Source organism: Elephas maximus, chromosome 4 (assembly GCF_024166365.1).
Source record: "Elephas maximus indicus isolate mEleMax1 chromosome 4, mEleMax1 primary haplotype, whole genome shotgun sequence".
NCBI classification, from domain to species: domain Eukaryota; kingdom Metazoa; phylum Chordata; class Mammalia; order Proboscidea; family Elephantidae; genus Elephas; species Elephas maximus.
Window position 1 is genome coordinate 149,306,339 of NC_064822.1, and position 16,835 is coordinate 149,323,173.

The following is a 16,835-nucleotide window of genomic DNA, read 5'->3' on the forward strand; positions in this document are numbered from 1 at the left end:
CACTGGCTTTCAAATTATATATTTCTACCTGGAAAATATCTACTTTATAAATTGCAGAAGATTGTGGTTTTTCAATGAAACTGCAAATGTGCTTGTATTGACTTTTTTTAAAATGTTTTTAATCCACATCTATTACTGCTGCTAAAATATGTATTTTCCAACAATGCATATTTTCTCAAATTCATTGTGCTTTAACTAGATGCTTTTCTTCAATGTCCATAAATACTGAAAAGGCTCACTTTCTTAAAGAGAAGAATTCTAAGTGTAATTTTCTTCAGTCAGTTAATATATTAATCTGAGATATTTTAAAGTACATACCATATTTTGCTTAAAACCTGTCAGTATCATATTGTCCTAGCAATTAAATGATAACTTACCATTCATGGCTCATTCCAGTTCTTTTCAATTAATATTTTTAACAGAAAATATAATGTATAAGAAAATAACCATAAAGAGACAGATAGCATAAAGCTTAATAAAAGCTTGAATACAGTTAAACTTAATAACTATATTTCACTGTATGTTTCTGAAATCAGATTATTGGAGCCCTATTCAGAATTATTTTCAAGTATACGAATTACAAGACTAAGCCACAAAAACATTTGATCAGATTTTCTTTTTGAGGGAGAGCCGTTATTTGTCCTTCCTGGCCCCTAATGGAGTGAAGCTTTCCTTTCAAGGTCTTTTTCTCAGACAGCTGACCCAGTATTAACCTGTAAAGAAAACATAGACATGCCCTTAAGTGATTAACCAGCTTTTCAAAATCCATTTTCAATATTGAAGGGTAAATTTAAGATGTGATGGCAAAGTGGTTAAGTGCTAACCAAAAGGCTGGCAATTTGAATCCACCAGCTGCTCCTTTGAAACGTTATGGGGCAGTTCTACTCTGTCCTATAGAGCCACTAAGAGTCGGAATTGACTCAAGGGCAGCGGATTTTGGGTTTAGCAAACATCAAGATTCACTGAACTCTAAGTAGTCATCGCTGAAACGTTTTTCAGGATTTGATAGATGTCAATGGCTGGTCTTTGGAAACATACTCCCAGAAGAATGTGCAAAAGTTTATATAGTTCATGGAGTCTGCATAGGTCTTGATATTATATGATTTGGAATAGAGCTGTGTACTTTTTAATATTGAAAGTGCAGGGAAAAAGTTATTTTAAATTTTATGAGACATGTAGAATGCTAAAGATGAAGATAATAGTTTAGTGGCAATGCTCATTTTTTTAAGACTTAGATGGGCACAAAGTATTAATATCCGTTCTCTTTTAAACAGACTCATGTTTCCTCTCTAACATTATTGCAAGTGGACGCAAAGAATATACTTAATTGTTGTATCAGTAAGACAACAATAAGATTTTCTCATCTTTTATGTGAGTTTCTAACTTAATTGATTTGATAGAATGAATAAAAGACTTCTCAATCTTTTTTGGATTGTAGTTCACCAATGAAACATAAGGATTGTGTGTCGAGATGACAGGGAAAGCAGAAATAATTCCTCATTCTTTCTCATTATCATATGTCTAGTCTTCATCAATATACAATTATGCACACAAATTCATCTACATAAACGTTATTTTTGTTTCCATAAACACATATAAAGCACTCTCCATTTACCTCCATAATGAAATCTTTTGTCTTTGCTCTCTTCATTAAAAAATAGAAAAGATGAGACAAATTCAGGACATTCTGAACACCAATGTCTTCAGAATGCACTAAGATGTTCTGCATCACATTTATGGACACATGGTATGAAAACAACTGTCCAATCTCTTATATTAAATTAGTCAGGCTTGCTTACCATTTGCATGGGCAAACTGCAAGATCAGCATTTTAGGACCTTTTTCGTATTCTTCCACAACAGGATGATATGACTTATAGAAGAATTATACCAGCTATTTCCAGATGCTATAACTTATTATCTGAGACTCAAGTAGCAAACAGAGAGCAGAAAACATCACTTTATATGGAGAGCCTTCTTGATACATAGGAATGAGCATTGTCTAGATAGCAGAGCATCTGATCGCTCATTCTCACTTTGCTATGTAGTAATTCTTTGGGTCTAGAAATGTCAACTAATTTCTGTGCTTCTTACTTTTCTTCTTTATAAGCTGAGATGCCCATTTAAACTCCAAAAAAAGTATATGATAATTCACAATAGTTTCAATTAGATGAATTTTAATACAAAACATATAAAATCAATTTCAAAAATTTTCTCCATATACTGCAAATAGCTATTAGAATTAACCAATTATAGGCCTTCACTAACTTCTATTAAATGCAGGTACCCAATGTAACCTGAAAATAACAAGCTTAACTATTCTTTTTTTTTTGCAAATGGGAAACTGGAAAAAGACTGCTTCCCACAGAAAATTTATTAACAATAGGTGATCAATTAAATGTTTTAAAACAGTGAACAATGTCCCCTTTCATATAAATAAGTTGGGGAGATTTTTTTTAAGTTTTTTTTTTTTTATCCTTCCGTAGCCCCACCCACACACAAAGTTCTATTCAAAGACATCATCTCTATGAGAGGTATTGATTGTAGACATACAGAAGTCAATGGAAATCTAAGTTTATGAGAAAAAAAAATCAGACTATCTTTCGAACAAGCTGCACCTTCACACAGATGCTTAATAAGGTCTATCTGATGATATAATGAATTATCAACTCTTAAGGAAGAAGTGTACACATCTGGTAACTTTCAAGAAACACCATCCAACAAAATATGTTTTCTCATTTTAAATCTATCACCCTTTTGAAAGTCAGTTCCAATTTTCAAACAACCATGACATATATATGAAAGTGTCATTATGATGGGATGATATTCAACTTCAGATGCTAAAATAAACACAAGGGCGGGTTAGAGTAAAATTATGTTGACAATGTTTAAATCAAAACTGCCAAGATGATTAACTTTTCTTTTTACGTATTTCACCCATTGCTTTCCCTCCAAAAGACAAAGGTAGCAAAAGAGGAAGGTAGCAAAAAAAGGAAACAGGAAGACCTGCTTCAGTAATAGAACATATTGATTTAATTGGCTAAGAAGTCCAAATGCTAATACTCCGAATGATCAGCCATTCTTTTTGTGTTTTGGTAACGTATATCCTCATACAATGAATATCAAACGGAACTTTTTGATTCACATCTGACATTTCAAAGTTTCCATTTTTGAATTCCCCTAGTTTTAAATAAGTAACACATTGTATCCCTTTTTTGCTAGGTATAACTTTTTCTCCAACATCTAGGGCTCCATGATGCAAAATGTCATTTTGTCGATCTTCTGTTCCGGTAGTCACTTTAATTTTGCTGATTATAATTGGATTTTCAAATACAATCACAAAGACATCTCCTGTTGAAGGTGGTTTTCCCCAGAAGTACTCATCAACACTACTATAAGCCTTGCTTGCTTCATAATTTTCAAATACATTCATGTTGGTGTATAGGCTTGCAGGAGGGTTATCAGGAATGTCAAATGACTCCTCTTCAAAATCATCATCCTTCAACTTGTTTTCTGTCCCTTTATATGATGAATAGTAACCCATGTGCTGAAACAGCGATGGTTTAAAACGGATCACGTTTTTCTGAGCCAGCAGACCCCGAAAATGAGTCAATAGCCAATCACAAGGCATTTCTTGATAAAACATTAATAAAAAATGTGCCAGACGTGGGAGATCATGAGAATGATAGAGCTTTCCAATGTAGCCAAGCTTAGAAAATTCAAGAGTTACCCAGTAAGTTCCTTCTAATGATGTAATGACTTTCTTGATGGCAGTTAAGAAATTCTTTGAACATCGGACATCATCTTCAAGCATCACATAATAATCTGAAGTATTGGCACAAAAATTAAGCAAAAAAGCATAATCTACATTTTGCTTGGAACGAAATTTGACTCTATCTTCCGGATCATTGTAGTTTCTTTTAAGGCCATCCAAGATTGGGTAATATTCCTCAGGAGCATGTATAACCATTAATCTTCCAGCAATAATGTGATGGGCAAATTTCTGTGTAATATCCTGGACCATGGTCTCACGCCAGGATGAATTAAAGTCTGCTAGATGAACCACCACTGAAATTTCCTTCAGTTCTTCATAGCTGGACTGCTCAAAAATCGACTTGATTGTCTCAAGTAAATAGTTTCCTTTTTTTCTTTTTACTGATGAAAGTCCAATTGTAAGATATCCTGAGCAAAAGAATTAAGAAAGAAGACAAATTAAAAGTTAAATAGGTTTTGAAAATCACAGAAAAAAAAAAAAAAGATAATGTTGCTCTTAGGTCTGCTACCATATTAAGTAAGCCTAGTAAAAACAATGTATGCAACATTTTTTTATTAAATCATTAAGCTGTATATATAAAGGTAATAATTTATATATAATTGATATTTTCTATGAAAGATAAATTGCATCTTAAGGACTAACAGATGGGCCCTATTTCTATATGCACTTGTTTATAAAATTTTAAAAAATGGTTTAAAGTGTTTTGTGGCTTAATGTTCTCATACATTCTCATTAGAGAATATAGATATATATTTAGATCATATAAAAGCTATAAAAAAAACTGCAAAAGGGGCAGGAAATCTACAGTAAATGCTGACAAATTAGCCTCAAATAATTAAAAATAATAATCTTTAAATTTTTCATAGAAAATATGTTGTATATTTTTATCTTTCAGCATTGTCACAATATTATGTCAGTAAAGTTCATAACTGGGCTTCAAAATTTTAATTTGAAATTCATCTACTATCTTAAGACTTAGGAATTAATATTTTCTTTAATTTGAAACAAATTTATAGTAATTTTATTTGGAGAAATTTTTCTTCAGAAAATCACAATGTAAAATTAAAAATTAGATATTTTGAAGGAAATGATAGTTCTTCTCTGAGAAGTGTTAGCTGAGTCTACTGAAATATTTTCAATTTTTAAGGCTCACATATTCATCATGATTCAGAAATGAATATAATTTCTGAACCAATGTTTGGAAAATACAGAAGTGTTTATATTCACCAAAACTATTGTTTTAACATACACACCTAGACGATGTGATTTGTGGGATACTGAAAAATCTCCTTCCAAGAAAAATCTTTCTTACTGTTGTGTCAGAGAGATGGAGATTTACACATTTTGCTTAAGTACCTGGGCTTAAGACCAGACTTCTATTGAAACAGGTATATTACCTGGAACCATTAAATGTTAAGCCACCTGTCTTCATCAACACTCAATAATAATCAACAATGATAGAGCACTTTCTACATACAATGCAGATGTCTATGTACTTTACGTGCAATGTACACTTGAATATTCATAACAGACTCTTGAAATAGGTTTGCTACTGTTGTGGATTGAATTGTGTCCCTCAAAAATATCTGTCAACTTGGCTAGGTCATGATTTTCTTATATAATTGTCTATCATTTTATCATCTGATGTGATTTCCCCATGTGTTGTAAATCCTATCACTATGACGTAATAAGATGGATTAGTGGCAGTTATATGGATGAGATCTAAGTTATAGTGAGATGAGATAATACAAAAAGTATCACAGAAAGTAAGTTGTGTGGCACCAATATTTAAACTGTCCTGCTCTTATCCTCTGTGTTATATAGCCTCTTTGGGATAAAGCAGTTGGTATGCATGTCAACAGATACTAGTAATTTAGCATAGAAAGGGGAAGTTAGTAACAGTCGAACAAAGGAGGTGTAAAGAGATGAAATAATAGTGGCAGTCTTACATAATTAGAAAGACGCTTAAAAAGTAAACAACTGAAATGGTAGAATAAATGTAAAAGAGAGCTAAAGAAATGTAAATTAACTAAGTCACAATTTCCTCAACCTGGTGATCACAAACTCTTTGTAAAAACATTTAATAGGAACCTCAATTGTTGTGGTCTCCACACAATCTAATAAGGAGTCTTTATATTTGGTTGTGATATCACTATATTTCACTAATTCTAAGATTCATATTTTTCACACTGAAACATTTTAAAATCAGGTTGCATGCTACAGTCACTGGCATCTTATAAATAAAACAGATAATGATTATACTTTCTTAGTGGTCCCATGCTGTGACCCTTCCCAGACCTCACTCTATGTGTTTGTTTGTATCCTTCTTTGTTGTAATAAATCTCTACTAAGTATGCTATAGTCTCTGTGGAGTCTATGATTCTTTACAGCAAATTATCAGACTCAGTGGAGCAGAGGAAACCAGCCAGTCTGGAATGGAGGGAGTCATGTGGATTTCCAGGCTTGTGGCTGGTACCCACTGACCTAGTCCTGGGTGGCTGGGGATGAGAGAGAGAAGGGCTGTGAGGGTAGCTGGGGTCTGACCTGAACAGGAAAAGGAAGCTGAAATTTCCACAAGACACAGGAGGAGTGTGGAGTGAGATTTGTTGTCCACCACACACTTTGGCATCACAGATGGGTTACCTTAGTCTCCCTGGACTGGTTTGTACAACTGGTGCAGTTGGCAGGACTTGCTAGAGTAACTCTGGTATCACTATGGCATATTAGATAAGGATATGTTTTATAATCTATGGTGCCCTGGAATCTATGAAATATAGTATGATGTTTCTTGGCTTTAAACAAACAGGTTTTTCCAATTTAACTTTCATTCATTCAAAATAGGTAATAAGTAATAAAAATCAAACCATTAAAGTTTACAAAATTTAAAATATGGAAATATTTAGTGGCTAAATACTAACTTATTAAATTGATTTTCCCTAATCTCTCTCTACATAGTTCTACAGCAAACTGTTAAAATGTTCACATTACATGTAGGCACTTTAGAATATTGTTATTAAAGGAAATGAATCCATGAAAAAATTGCATTCTCAATTAAAAAAAAAGTTATTAAAAATCTAAGAACCATTGAAGTCTTTCCCAAATAATATATTAGTAAAGCTCTTAAACATTTATTGCTATACAAATGAAATGTGTTGGCATATTTTAAAATGAAATATTTTATGTATTCTTTATCTAAAAGTTTAAGGGTACTTACGCTTTCTTTGTAAAGGGGTGGCAGCTAGGTAGCGATAGGTGACATTTATGGCTCCTGAGAAATTAGATAAATCTTTGAATGTATGTACATAGCGTTCTGAATTCACCTGATGAGTGGATGTTTCCCTTATAAGTTGTTTATCGCCTTCCTGAATCCCAAGAAAGAGGCAGAGAAAGAAAGTAAATAGTAGGTGACACTGGATTACACAGTTTTTTTTTTTTTTTTTAACTAAGCAATGAATATGGGTAGGATATATAATATAGGGTGCTATAAAACCCTCAATGACTGGTACCATGAAACTTACATAATTGTGTCTACCTGATTTCTGACTTAGAGTCTGCTTCAGGCTATGTCTCTTCTACCCTACACTTTATATCACAGTTGCATTTGCTTCTCTATTGGATATTCTAATAATGACACTTTATTGATTTAAAAAATCTCCAAAATGAAAACCCCACTGCATCTACCATAAAATTCAAATTCTTTACAATAACACCAGAATCTTCAAATTTGACAGTAATCTATTTTACAGTTTCGTCTCAGGACAGTTCTCATCAAATCCCTATATTTGAGTTAGACTAAGCTATTTACTCTTCACCAAGTACTGCCAAAGAAAAGATCACATATTATTTCTATAAATGTGAAAATTTAGAAATGATTAAGAAGATGTAGTACTGGACATGATGGTTATATTTTAAATAATTTATTAATCATGAAGTTTTAATCAGCCAGCTATAAGATCACTGTCATCAAAAGCCATTGAGAATGGCCAGTCCTGGCCCTTGAGACATACCAGTGCTTGTTTGTTTACAAATGTTTCTGAGGTGCCTCATTTAAGATATATTTGTTCAAAATCTAAGAAATATGCTTAGATCATGCATTCATCTTTCCAGCAATAATATATTTTCTGTGTGTGTGCTATTCTGTTGGAGATAAAGTATGGTCCTTTTATAATTAAGATCCCTTATATCTATTTTGGTGGTGGAATTATGTCATTAAATTTTTAAGATGGTTTATATTCAAGAAAACATTCATATACAGGGAAAATATATACTTTCATAATGACTTATTTCTGCTTTATTTTCTCTTTTTTGATGTAAGTTCAGTAGTAGATATAATTATCTAATAATTTGATCAAACTGCTATTGGTTATATGTATTAGCAAAATGACTTGTTGGGCTTATATATAATTGACTACTGTTGTTAAAATATGTCTTTGAGCAGGAGGAACTATTCCTCTTTAGGTAAGGTGTGTACTGTGTTGTGATAAATGTGGATGGATGTCTACTATTGCCTATAGACTGTTAAGCATATGTAAGCTGCTAAAACTATAGAGAAAGCGAGTGGATTAAATGCTTTGGTCCTGCTATTATTTGCTATGGTCAGTAAAACTTTAAACTCCTGCTCTAAAAGATTACAAAGGATTCAGATACAAATTTTACTTCCATTGGAACCTTTAATACTTTGCATCAAACTCAATGCAAAGGAAAAAAGATGAATAACTCAAAACTTTAAAATCTGTGGCCAGATTGAAATTTTTTTAAGATAAATATTAATTGAGATTGGTGGACATGACTGAGGATTTACAAGAGCTTTCTATATGGTCCTTACTAAATCAAGATTCATTCTGAACATTTTTTAGTATATTGAATTAGGTTTATGAACTTACACATGGTCCTCAGTATTTTATTTCTACATATTGTATTGTCTTGGTCATTTGGAAATGGAAATACTATGTTACCAACCAATTTTACCTCTGGGTGGGAATTGAAAGGAGACTCAAAAAAAACACACAAATACACCAGTTTATTGTAGTGTTATTCACAATAGCTGAAAGGTAGAAACTTACTGACTATAAGCAGATGAATATATAAATTTTGATGGCTATACACAATGGAGTGTTATATGGGTATAAAGAAAAATGAAGTTCTGATACATACCACAACATGGATGAATCTTGAAACATTATGCTAAGTGAAATAAGCCAGACACCATAGGACAAATATTGCATGATCCCACCTATATGAAATACCCAGGATAGGTAAATCAATCAAAACAAAAGAAGACTGATGGTTACCAGGGAATGAGGGAAGAGAGAATGGGAGTAAAAACCATCATAGTGTCCACTTAAAATTGATGAGTTGTATTCTATGTGAATTATATCTTAATAAAGACAAAAGAAAAATATACCCAAAGTGAGCAAAACTAAAGATAATGTTTAGCAGTACATCCGTATGTGGTAAAACACATGCATAAAAGTTTAGAAATAATAAATAGATAATTTAGAAGGGTGATCCATCTCTGCTATGTGAGTGCGAATGAACTCATATTTCAGTAAGTTTGATAGTGTTCCAGTTTTTAAGTAGTGAGAGGAGATTTTTATCTTTGTTTTATTCCAATGTATCAAAAGAGCCTACATACTTAAATTAGAAAATATTACTTATAATAATACACAAAGTTTAATGCAGATGCAAAAATATACCTACTGACAAAAATTCTTCACAGTTTCAAATAAAGTAGGTTATGAATCAGTACATTGTTGTTGTTGTTAGTTGCTGTCAAATTGACTATGACTCATGGTGACCTCATGTGCTACAGAGCAGGACGGCTCCATAGGGTTTTCTTGGCTGTAATCTTAATTTTAAGCCTGGCAATCTACTTGTGAAAGATCACAGTCTTGAAAATCCTATGGAGCACAGTTCTACTCTGACACACATGAGCCGATAGCAACTAACAACAATCTTAACCAAAATACATCACCAGGTCTTTTCTTCTGTGATACCTCTGGGTGGGTTCAAACTGCAAACTTTTAGGTTAGCAGTCAAGTGAAAACGATTTGTGCCACCTAGGGATCTTATGAGTTGGGATACATAATATAATTATTTTGGGAGGAAATATATAAATATTTGTACATACATATTTTGGAGAGTATACCCATTGGTATTGATTCTGACTCAAAGCAACCCTACAGGACAGAGTAGAACTGCTCCATGATGTTTCCAAGGCTGTAATCTTTATGGAAGGGGCCCTGATGGTGCAATTGTTAAAGTGATGGCTGCTAACTGAAATATTATAGCCTTGGAAACCCTGTGGAGCAGTTCTACTTTGTTCTATAGGGTTGCTATGAGTCAGGATTAAATCAATGGCAGAAGCAGACTGCCACGTCTTTCTCCCCTGGAGCAACTGGTAGGTTCAAACTGTTGACTCTTTGGTTAGCAACCAAGTGCTTAACCACTGCATCACCAGAGCTCCTTTGGAGAGTATATATGTAGGCAACACATTATGGGCATTTTGTGTTGTTTTGGGAAAAAAAAAAATCTTTACTGCTTTCTTTTATTTTATTATTTCTGTAATGATAATTGACCATTTTGTTATTTAAAAGGATGTACACAAAACTAACGTTGAATTTTAAAAAAAGTAATTGGGGTCTCGATCTAGCATCAACTATTCTAGTGTTCACAGTCGATAGGATCTAGGAAAATATCTATAAACATCACAGTAGTCACCATAGTGAATTCACTTTACCATTCTGTAATGTTACATTTTAAAGGAAGTGCAGAATAGTGAAAATCTCTTTAAGAATTTTAAGAATTCTATAATGAACATGAAAAAATAAGACCTCTTCTGTGTTAAGATGGAGTACATTGATCCTGATTGAAGGACATAAGAGAACATAAAATAAAGTAGAACATATATGAAAGCACTTTATTAAATTCTGAAGAACAAGCGTCTTTACAGTTTTTGGCATAAATAAATAATGCAACTTTCACCCGAGTCAGCCTTGCTGGCTGCTTTCCGGAGGCATCTACCTGAACAGTCAGGCTGTCCCTGGATACCTTCTTTTTGTAGCTACTACGCTGTAGTGTATTTCTCAGTAATAAGACAAAGCTTTATGACAATCATTTTCTGGATGGGAATGCAATTCAATGGACTAGCTACAGACTAAATATATACCCTAGTGACTACTTTGAAGATGCTCACAGCCGAGAGGCTAAGTTGATTGGGCATGCAGCGTCTCTTCTACTTAGTTTGTCTTGTAATGGTATTTTCTCTTACACTAAGCTTGGCTTCCATTCTCACTGAAAGGCAGATATGTCTCTAATACATAAGCAAATATACGAAGCCTGTTAAAATGCCCAGGATTTCAGGCCACAAATGGATTTCGTGGCAAAGAGAACAGAATTGAAGGTGCTAAAGTAACTCCCGAGGTCTTGTTGCTCCTAACTCTTCATCTGATTTCTCTGAATTATATGATTTCACTGGGAAATAAGTGAGGTGGAAAAAAAAAAAAAAAGACCTACTAATGTCTATGCTTATGCTTAGAAAACTGCATGTAATGTGACATTCTGGAAGTAAGAAGGAAAATCTCGTCAGATAAATTTATGAAAACTAAAATAAACAAGAGAGAAGTGTTCAAAAAAACTGCATTATATATCAGTGGGGGAACAGTTTTCCACGAATTCTATCCAATTTTAAAAAAAGTTTTAGTGGAATTAAATAATTATGTTGTATTTGTTGTTGTTTGCTGTCAAGTCAATTCCGACTCATCACAGCCCTGTATGACAGAGTAGGATGCCCCATAGGGCTTTCTAGGCTCTAATCTTTAGGGGAACAGATTGCCACATCTTTTCTCCCATGCAGTGACTGGTGGGTTTGAACTGCCAACGTTTCAATTAGTAAACAATTTAACCATTGTGCCTCCAGAGTTCCTTCAAATAATCGTGAGTAATAGAATCTTTCAAACCTTCGCATATATTAAGCCTTGGATAAAATTCAGCTCGAAGCACAATTTAGGTACTTAGAAAACATCATCTAGTAAGTAGTGAAAATTTGAAATAATGAATTATACCTTTTCCATTAGGCCGTAAGGACCGATGTTTAGACAGGACTATGTAAAAATTCATAAATCAGGGCATATGATATTTGATTTTCTTATGAATACATGCTCTACTACATTTTACACATTTCATAGTGAATTTGAAGGGGTTCTATTCCAGAAAGATATATGAATGTTTGTTTCATATAATGATCTTTCGTCTGTTGAAACTTAAAGGTTGAAATTGCACTTGATATTGTCTCACAAATGCAGCAACTCACTGAACACAAGGAGCAACCTACATATACCATGTGTTTGATTTAAAAGATGCAATTTAATGTCTATCAGTAGACAGAGGGAAACTCTGGTGGTGTGGTGGTTAAGTGCTACGGCTGCTAAGCAAGAGGTCAGCAGTTCAAATCCACCAGGCATTCCTTGGAAACTCTATGGGGCAGTTCTACTTTGTCATATAGGGTCACTATGAGTCAAAATCAACTCAACAGCGATTTTTTTTTTTGGTAGACGGAGCACCAAGAGATATATTTTTATTACAAAACTGAATCACTAAACAAGGGCTCCTCTATTTAGTTTATAAACTTTAATTCTGTCAAAAAAAAATAGCTGGATCATATGAGCCTTGCTCTCTTGTCCTTGAGTTTCATATATCTAATAATTGGACTAAAAAATACAAAATGCATATCTTTAGTCAATTGCTTCAGTTTACTACAGTTCCTAAATCATGCCTAGTCAAGTTATGCCTATCTATGGTGATTTCAGCCATTGTGAATTGACTGTGGAAGGTAGCATGAAAAGTTCCCAGAATCTGGACCTACAACTGAAGAAACAAGGCCTAGGCAGAGCAAAGTCTAGAAATCTGGAAGAATTACACCATCAAAGAACAAAACTGAAGGAAGTAAGATGATTTACAGAAGATTCCTAGGAAAATCTGTACCTGCTAACATTATATTATATGGTGGGCCAATAGGATATAGAATAGTATCTGGCAAATAGTAGATAATCTATAAATCATGTTCAATTAATAAAATAAAAAATGTTCTTTGTGTTTACTGTCAGATTGTTTATTGCTATTTTGTTAAAACTAAACACTGATTGAAATTTACAGCATGTTTGAATGATAAGAAGTACATTAAAGTTCCCTATAATCTAAAAGTTTTGATTTACTGAAATATGGGACTACAAATAATAGCATAAAACCAAACCAAAAAAGCCTATTGCTGTTGAGTAGATTCTGACTCATAGTGACCCTATAGGACACAGTAGAAATGCGCCATAGAATTTCCAAGGAGCACCTGGTGGATTCGAATTGCCGACCTTTGGGTTAGCAGCCATAGCACTTAACCACTACGCCACCAGCATAAAGATTAAGATTTTTTAAAGATTTCTTGGGGTGAATGCTGATAGAAAACCATGAATAAACATTAACATCCATATTATTCTCATCAAGCATGAGTAATGCCATAATTACAAAAAAATATTAGAAATTAATGAAGTTCTCACAATCAGGCAGACAAAATTCTTCTATATTTCTATATTTCACTTAAAATTGATCCATATATTAGGATCTACTCATTTTTATGACTTCTTTTAAGTACTGAGTAGTCTACATGTAAATATTTTACATTTGATACATTGAACACTAATGATCAAAGACCAGATGAGTTGTGGGATAATATCAAGGACATCATACATGAAAAAAGCAAAAGGTCATTGAAAAGTCAGGAAAGAAAAGACCAAAATGGATGTCAGAAAAGACTCAGAAACTTGCTCTTGAACATGAGTAGCTAAAGCAAATGAAATAAATGACTACAGGGTCCCTACGAGTCAGAATTGACTTGATTGCAATGGGTTTTTTTTTGTTTGTTTTGTTTATGGGCAAAATATTGAATGACACAGGAAGCATCAAAAGAAGAGGAAATAATATGCAGAGGCAATGTTCCAAAAAGAAATGGTTGACATTCAACCATTTTAGAAGGTAGCATATGCATGAACCTATGATATTGAAGGAAGAAGTTCAAGCTGCACTGAAGTCACTGGTGAAAAACAAGGCTCCAGGAATTGATGGAGTATCAACTGAGATGTATCAACAAATGGATGCAGTGCTGAAGGTGCTCACTGGTCTATGCCAAGAAATTTGGAAGATAGCTACCTGGCTAATCGACTGGAAAAGATGCACATTTGTGCCCATTCCAAAGAAAGGTGATCCAACAGAATGTGGAAATTATTGAACAATATCATTAACACTACACACAAGTAAAATTTTGCTGAAGATCACTCAAAAGAAGTTGCAGCAGTACATCCACAGGGAACTGCCAGAAATTTAAGACAGATTCAGAACAGGACGTGGTATGAGGGATATTGTTGTTGATGTCAGATGGATCTTGGCTAAAAGCCGAGAAAACCAGAAGGATGTTTACCTCTCTTTTATTGACTATGCAAAGACATTGGACTGTGTAGATTATAACAAATTATGGATAACATTGCATAAATGAGCATTCCAGAACGGTCAACTGTGCTTATGAGGAAACTGTACATAGACCAACAGGCAGTCACCAATAGAACAAGGGGGTACTAGTTAGTTTAATATCAGGAAATGTGTGTATCAGGGTCGTATCCTTTTACCATACTTATTCAACCTGTATGAGGAGAAAATAACCCAAGAAGCTGAACTGTATGAAGAAAGAACATGTCATCAGGTCTGGAGGGAAACTAACAACCTGCAATATGCAGATGATACAACCTTATTTGTTGAAAGTGAAGAGAAATTGAAGCACTTACTGATGAAGATCAAAGACTACAGCCTTCAGTATAGATTACACATCAAGATAAAAAAAATAAAACTCCCTACAACTAGACCAATAAGCAACATCATGACAAATGGAGAGAAGATTGAAGTTGCCAAGGATTTCATTTTACTTGGATTCACAATCAATGCCCATGGATGCAGCAATCAAGAAATCAAATGGCATATTGAATTGGGCAAATCTGTTGCAAAAGACGTCTTTAAAGTGTTGAAAAGGAAAAATGTCACTTTGAGGACTAAGGTGCACCTTGCCCAATCCATGGCATTTTTGATCACCTCATAGACATGAGAAAGCCAGTTAATAAGGAAGATCGAAGAAGAATTGATGCATTTAAATTTTTGTGTTGGTGAAGAGTGCTGAATATACCATAGACTGCCAGAAGAACAAACAAATCAGTCTTGAAAGAAATACAGCCAGAAAGCTCCTTAGAAGGGAGGATGGCCAGACTATGTTTTATGTACTTTGGACATGTTACCAAAAGGCAGCAGTCCTTGGAGAAGGATATCACGCTTGGTAAAGCAGCAGGTCATTGAAAAAGAGGAAGACTGTCAACGAGATGTATTGACACAGTGGCTGCAACTATGGGCTCAAACACAGCAAGAATTGGGAGGATGGCACAGGACCGGGAAGTGTTTCATTCTGTTGCACATAATGGTTGCTGTAAGTCAAAACCCATTCAAGGACATCAAACAACGGCAACAACATAACACACACTGAAAGAAAAAAAAAAAAGATAAAAGAATACATGTTATAATTTTGCCCACACTAAGGCTACATCTACAGCCTGGGATCAAAGTGAGGCTATGTTTGGACTAAGTCTTAGCTTTATTTCAAACAAAATAAATCAGTTTCTAAAACTTACCAGAACATAACTATCTTCGATGTACAAATTCATAAATAGAAGAAAAATGACAAGAACTCCCAGAAATGACACTGCAGAACGTTTTCGCAAGCATCTCATTTTATCCAATAATTCAAAGGTATGTTTCATTTGATGAAATTTAAACATTCTCTTCTGTGGAATAGAGGGACAAAATCACGGTTAATTTTAGACACAGATTTTTTAATCATATATATTAAAATCTGTTCCTTCATAAAAAATCACCCTTTAAATGTTTAAACTAAAATTCTGTTTCTAATTTCACACATAAAGGACAGATTATAAATACATAGGCATGTAGTCTGTACAGCGTTTTATATGGCTGTAGAGTAAAACAAAATGAAAAGCAGTTCTCCATTCTTTCTGAACAAGTTAATACTGGGAAACAATAACCTGAGAAAAACAGGCCTTTTATTAGAAACAGAATGAAAATTAGAGAGAAAAACAGAAAAGTCAACTGTCAGTTGGAGATATGACATTAAGGGACTCTTGCATATAATAAATAGTTCACAAGTACTGTCTTGACCCAGTTTTGAGATCATGATCATAAAAACTCTATTAATTCTCCTTTCCAAGCAGTTTGCTAAACCTACACCCCAAATACTTCCCTTATCAGGATCCAACACTCCTGGGTTACAGTACAGACATACTCACCTGCCAGATGCCCACAGATAGTTTACACTAGAGTTCCTTGTTCCTTAGACCTGAGGAAATTTTCTAAATTCCAAGTTGCCAAGAATTCCATGAAACCTAGCTAGCCCCATACTCTTGACATACACAAGACACCTCCTACAGTTTCAGCTTGCTATAACCCTGTCCCCATGTACAGGGCATTGTGTGGCCACACTTGGCAACCTTTTCTAGTCTGGAGCTGTAAGCAACAAACAGAGGGTTTTTATGTTGTGTCCTGCCATCCAAAGAATCTATACCACCGAGTGTCTGGTAGATGATTGCAAAATAGTCATCTATTCCCCCGTATTAAAATATAGTGAAAATGGAAGAAACCAGAAGTGTGGGCCTACATTGGCACTACAAAGAGTTCCTGGGAGGGAATCTGAGATGATCGAGACTTGCAATGTAATCTCTGGGCTGTTGGGTTGCAAAAATGCAAACCAGCGTGTCAAACCTATCTTTGTCTATCATCAGAGTGCCTTAGACTTCGAGAAGCAAGGTCAATGTCATTTGTTAATCTTACTCTTTAATAGGTTGAAATATTTCATAACAGATAAATCAAAATCTTTATCATATTTAAGAACCACATCAGAAAAATTATGTTGACACTGGCAATACTTAGAAGACCAGCGACAAAATAGGATAACTAGTTTGTGC

The 16,835-nt window shown here is 34.1% G+C and overlaps 1 protein-coding gene across 1 annotated transcript; it reads right to left on the minus strand.

Annotated features, from left to right (window-relative positions):
• Positions 1-3,039: 3,039 nt before the first annotated feature.
• MGAT4C (MGAT4 family member C) lies at positions 3,040-15,635 on the minus strand. Its single transcript, XM_049881587.1, has 3 exons — positions 15,489-15,635; positions 6,989-7,136; positions 3,040-4,181 (listed from the first exon to the last, which is right to left on the minus strand). Exons 1-3 carry the CDS (start codon positions 15,633-15,635, stop codon positions 3,040-3,042), a joined length of 1,437 nt encoding a protein of 478 aa, XP_049737544.1.
• Between the last annotated feature and the right edge of the window lie 1,200 nt (positions 15,636-16,835).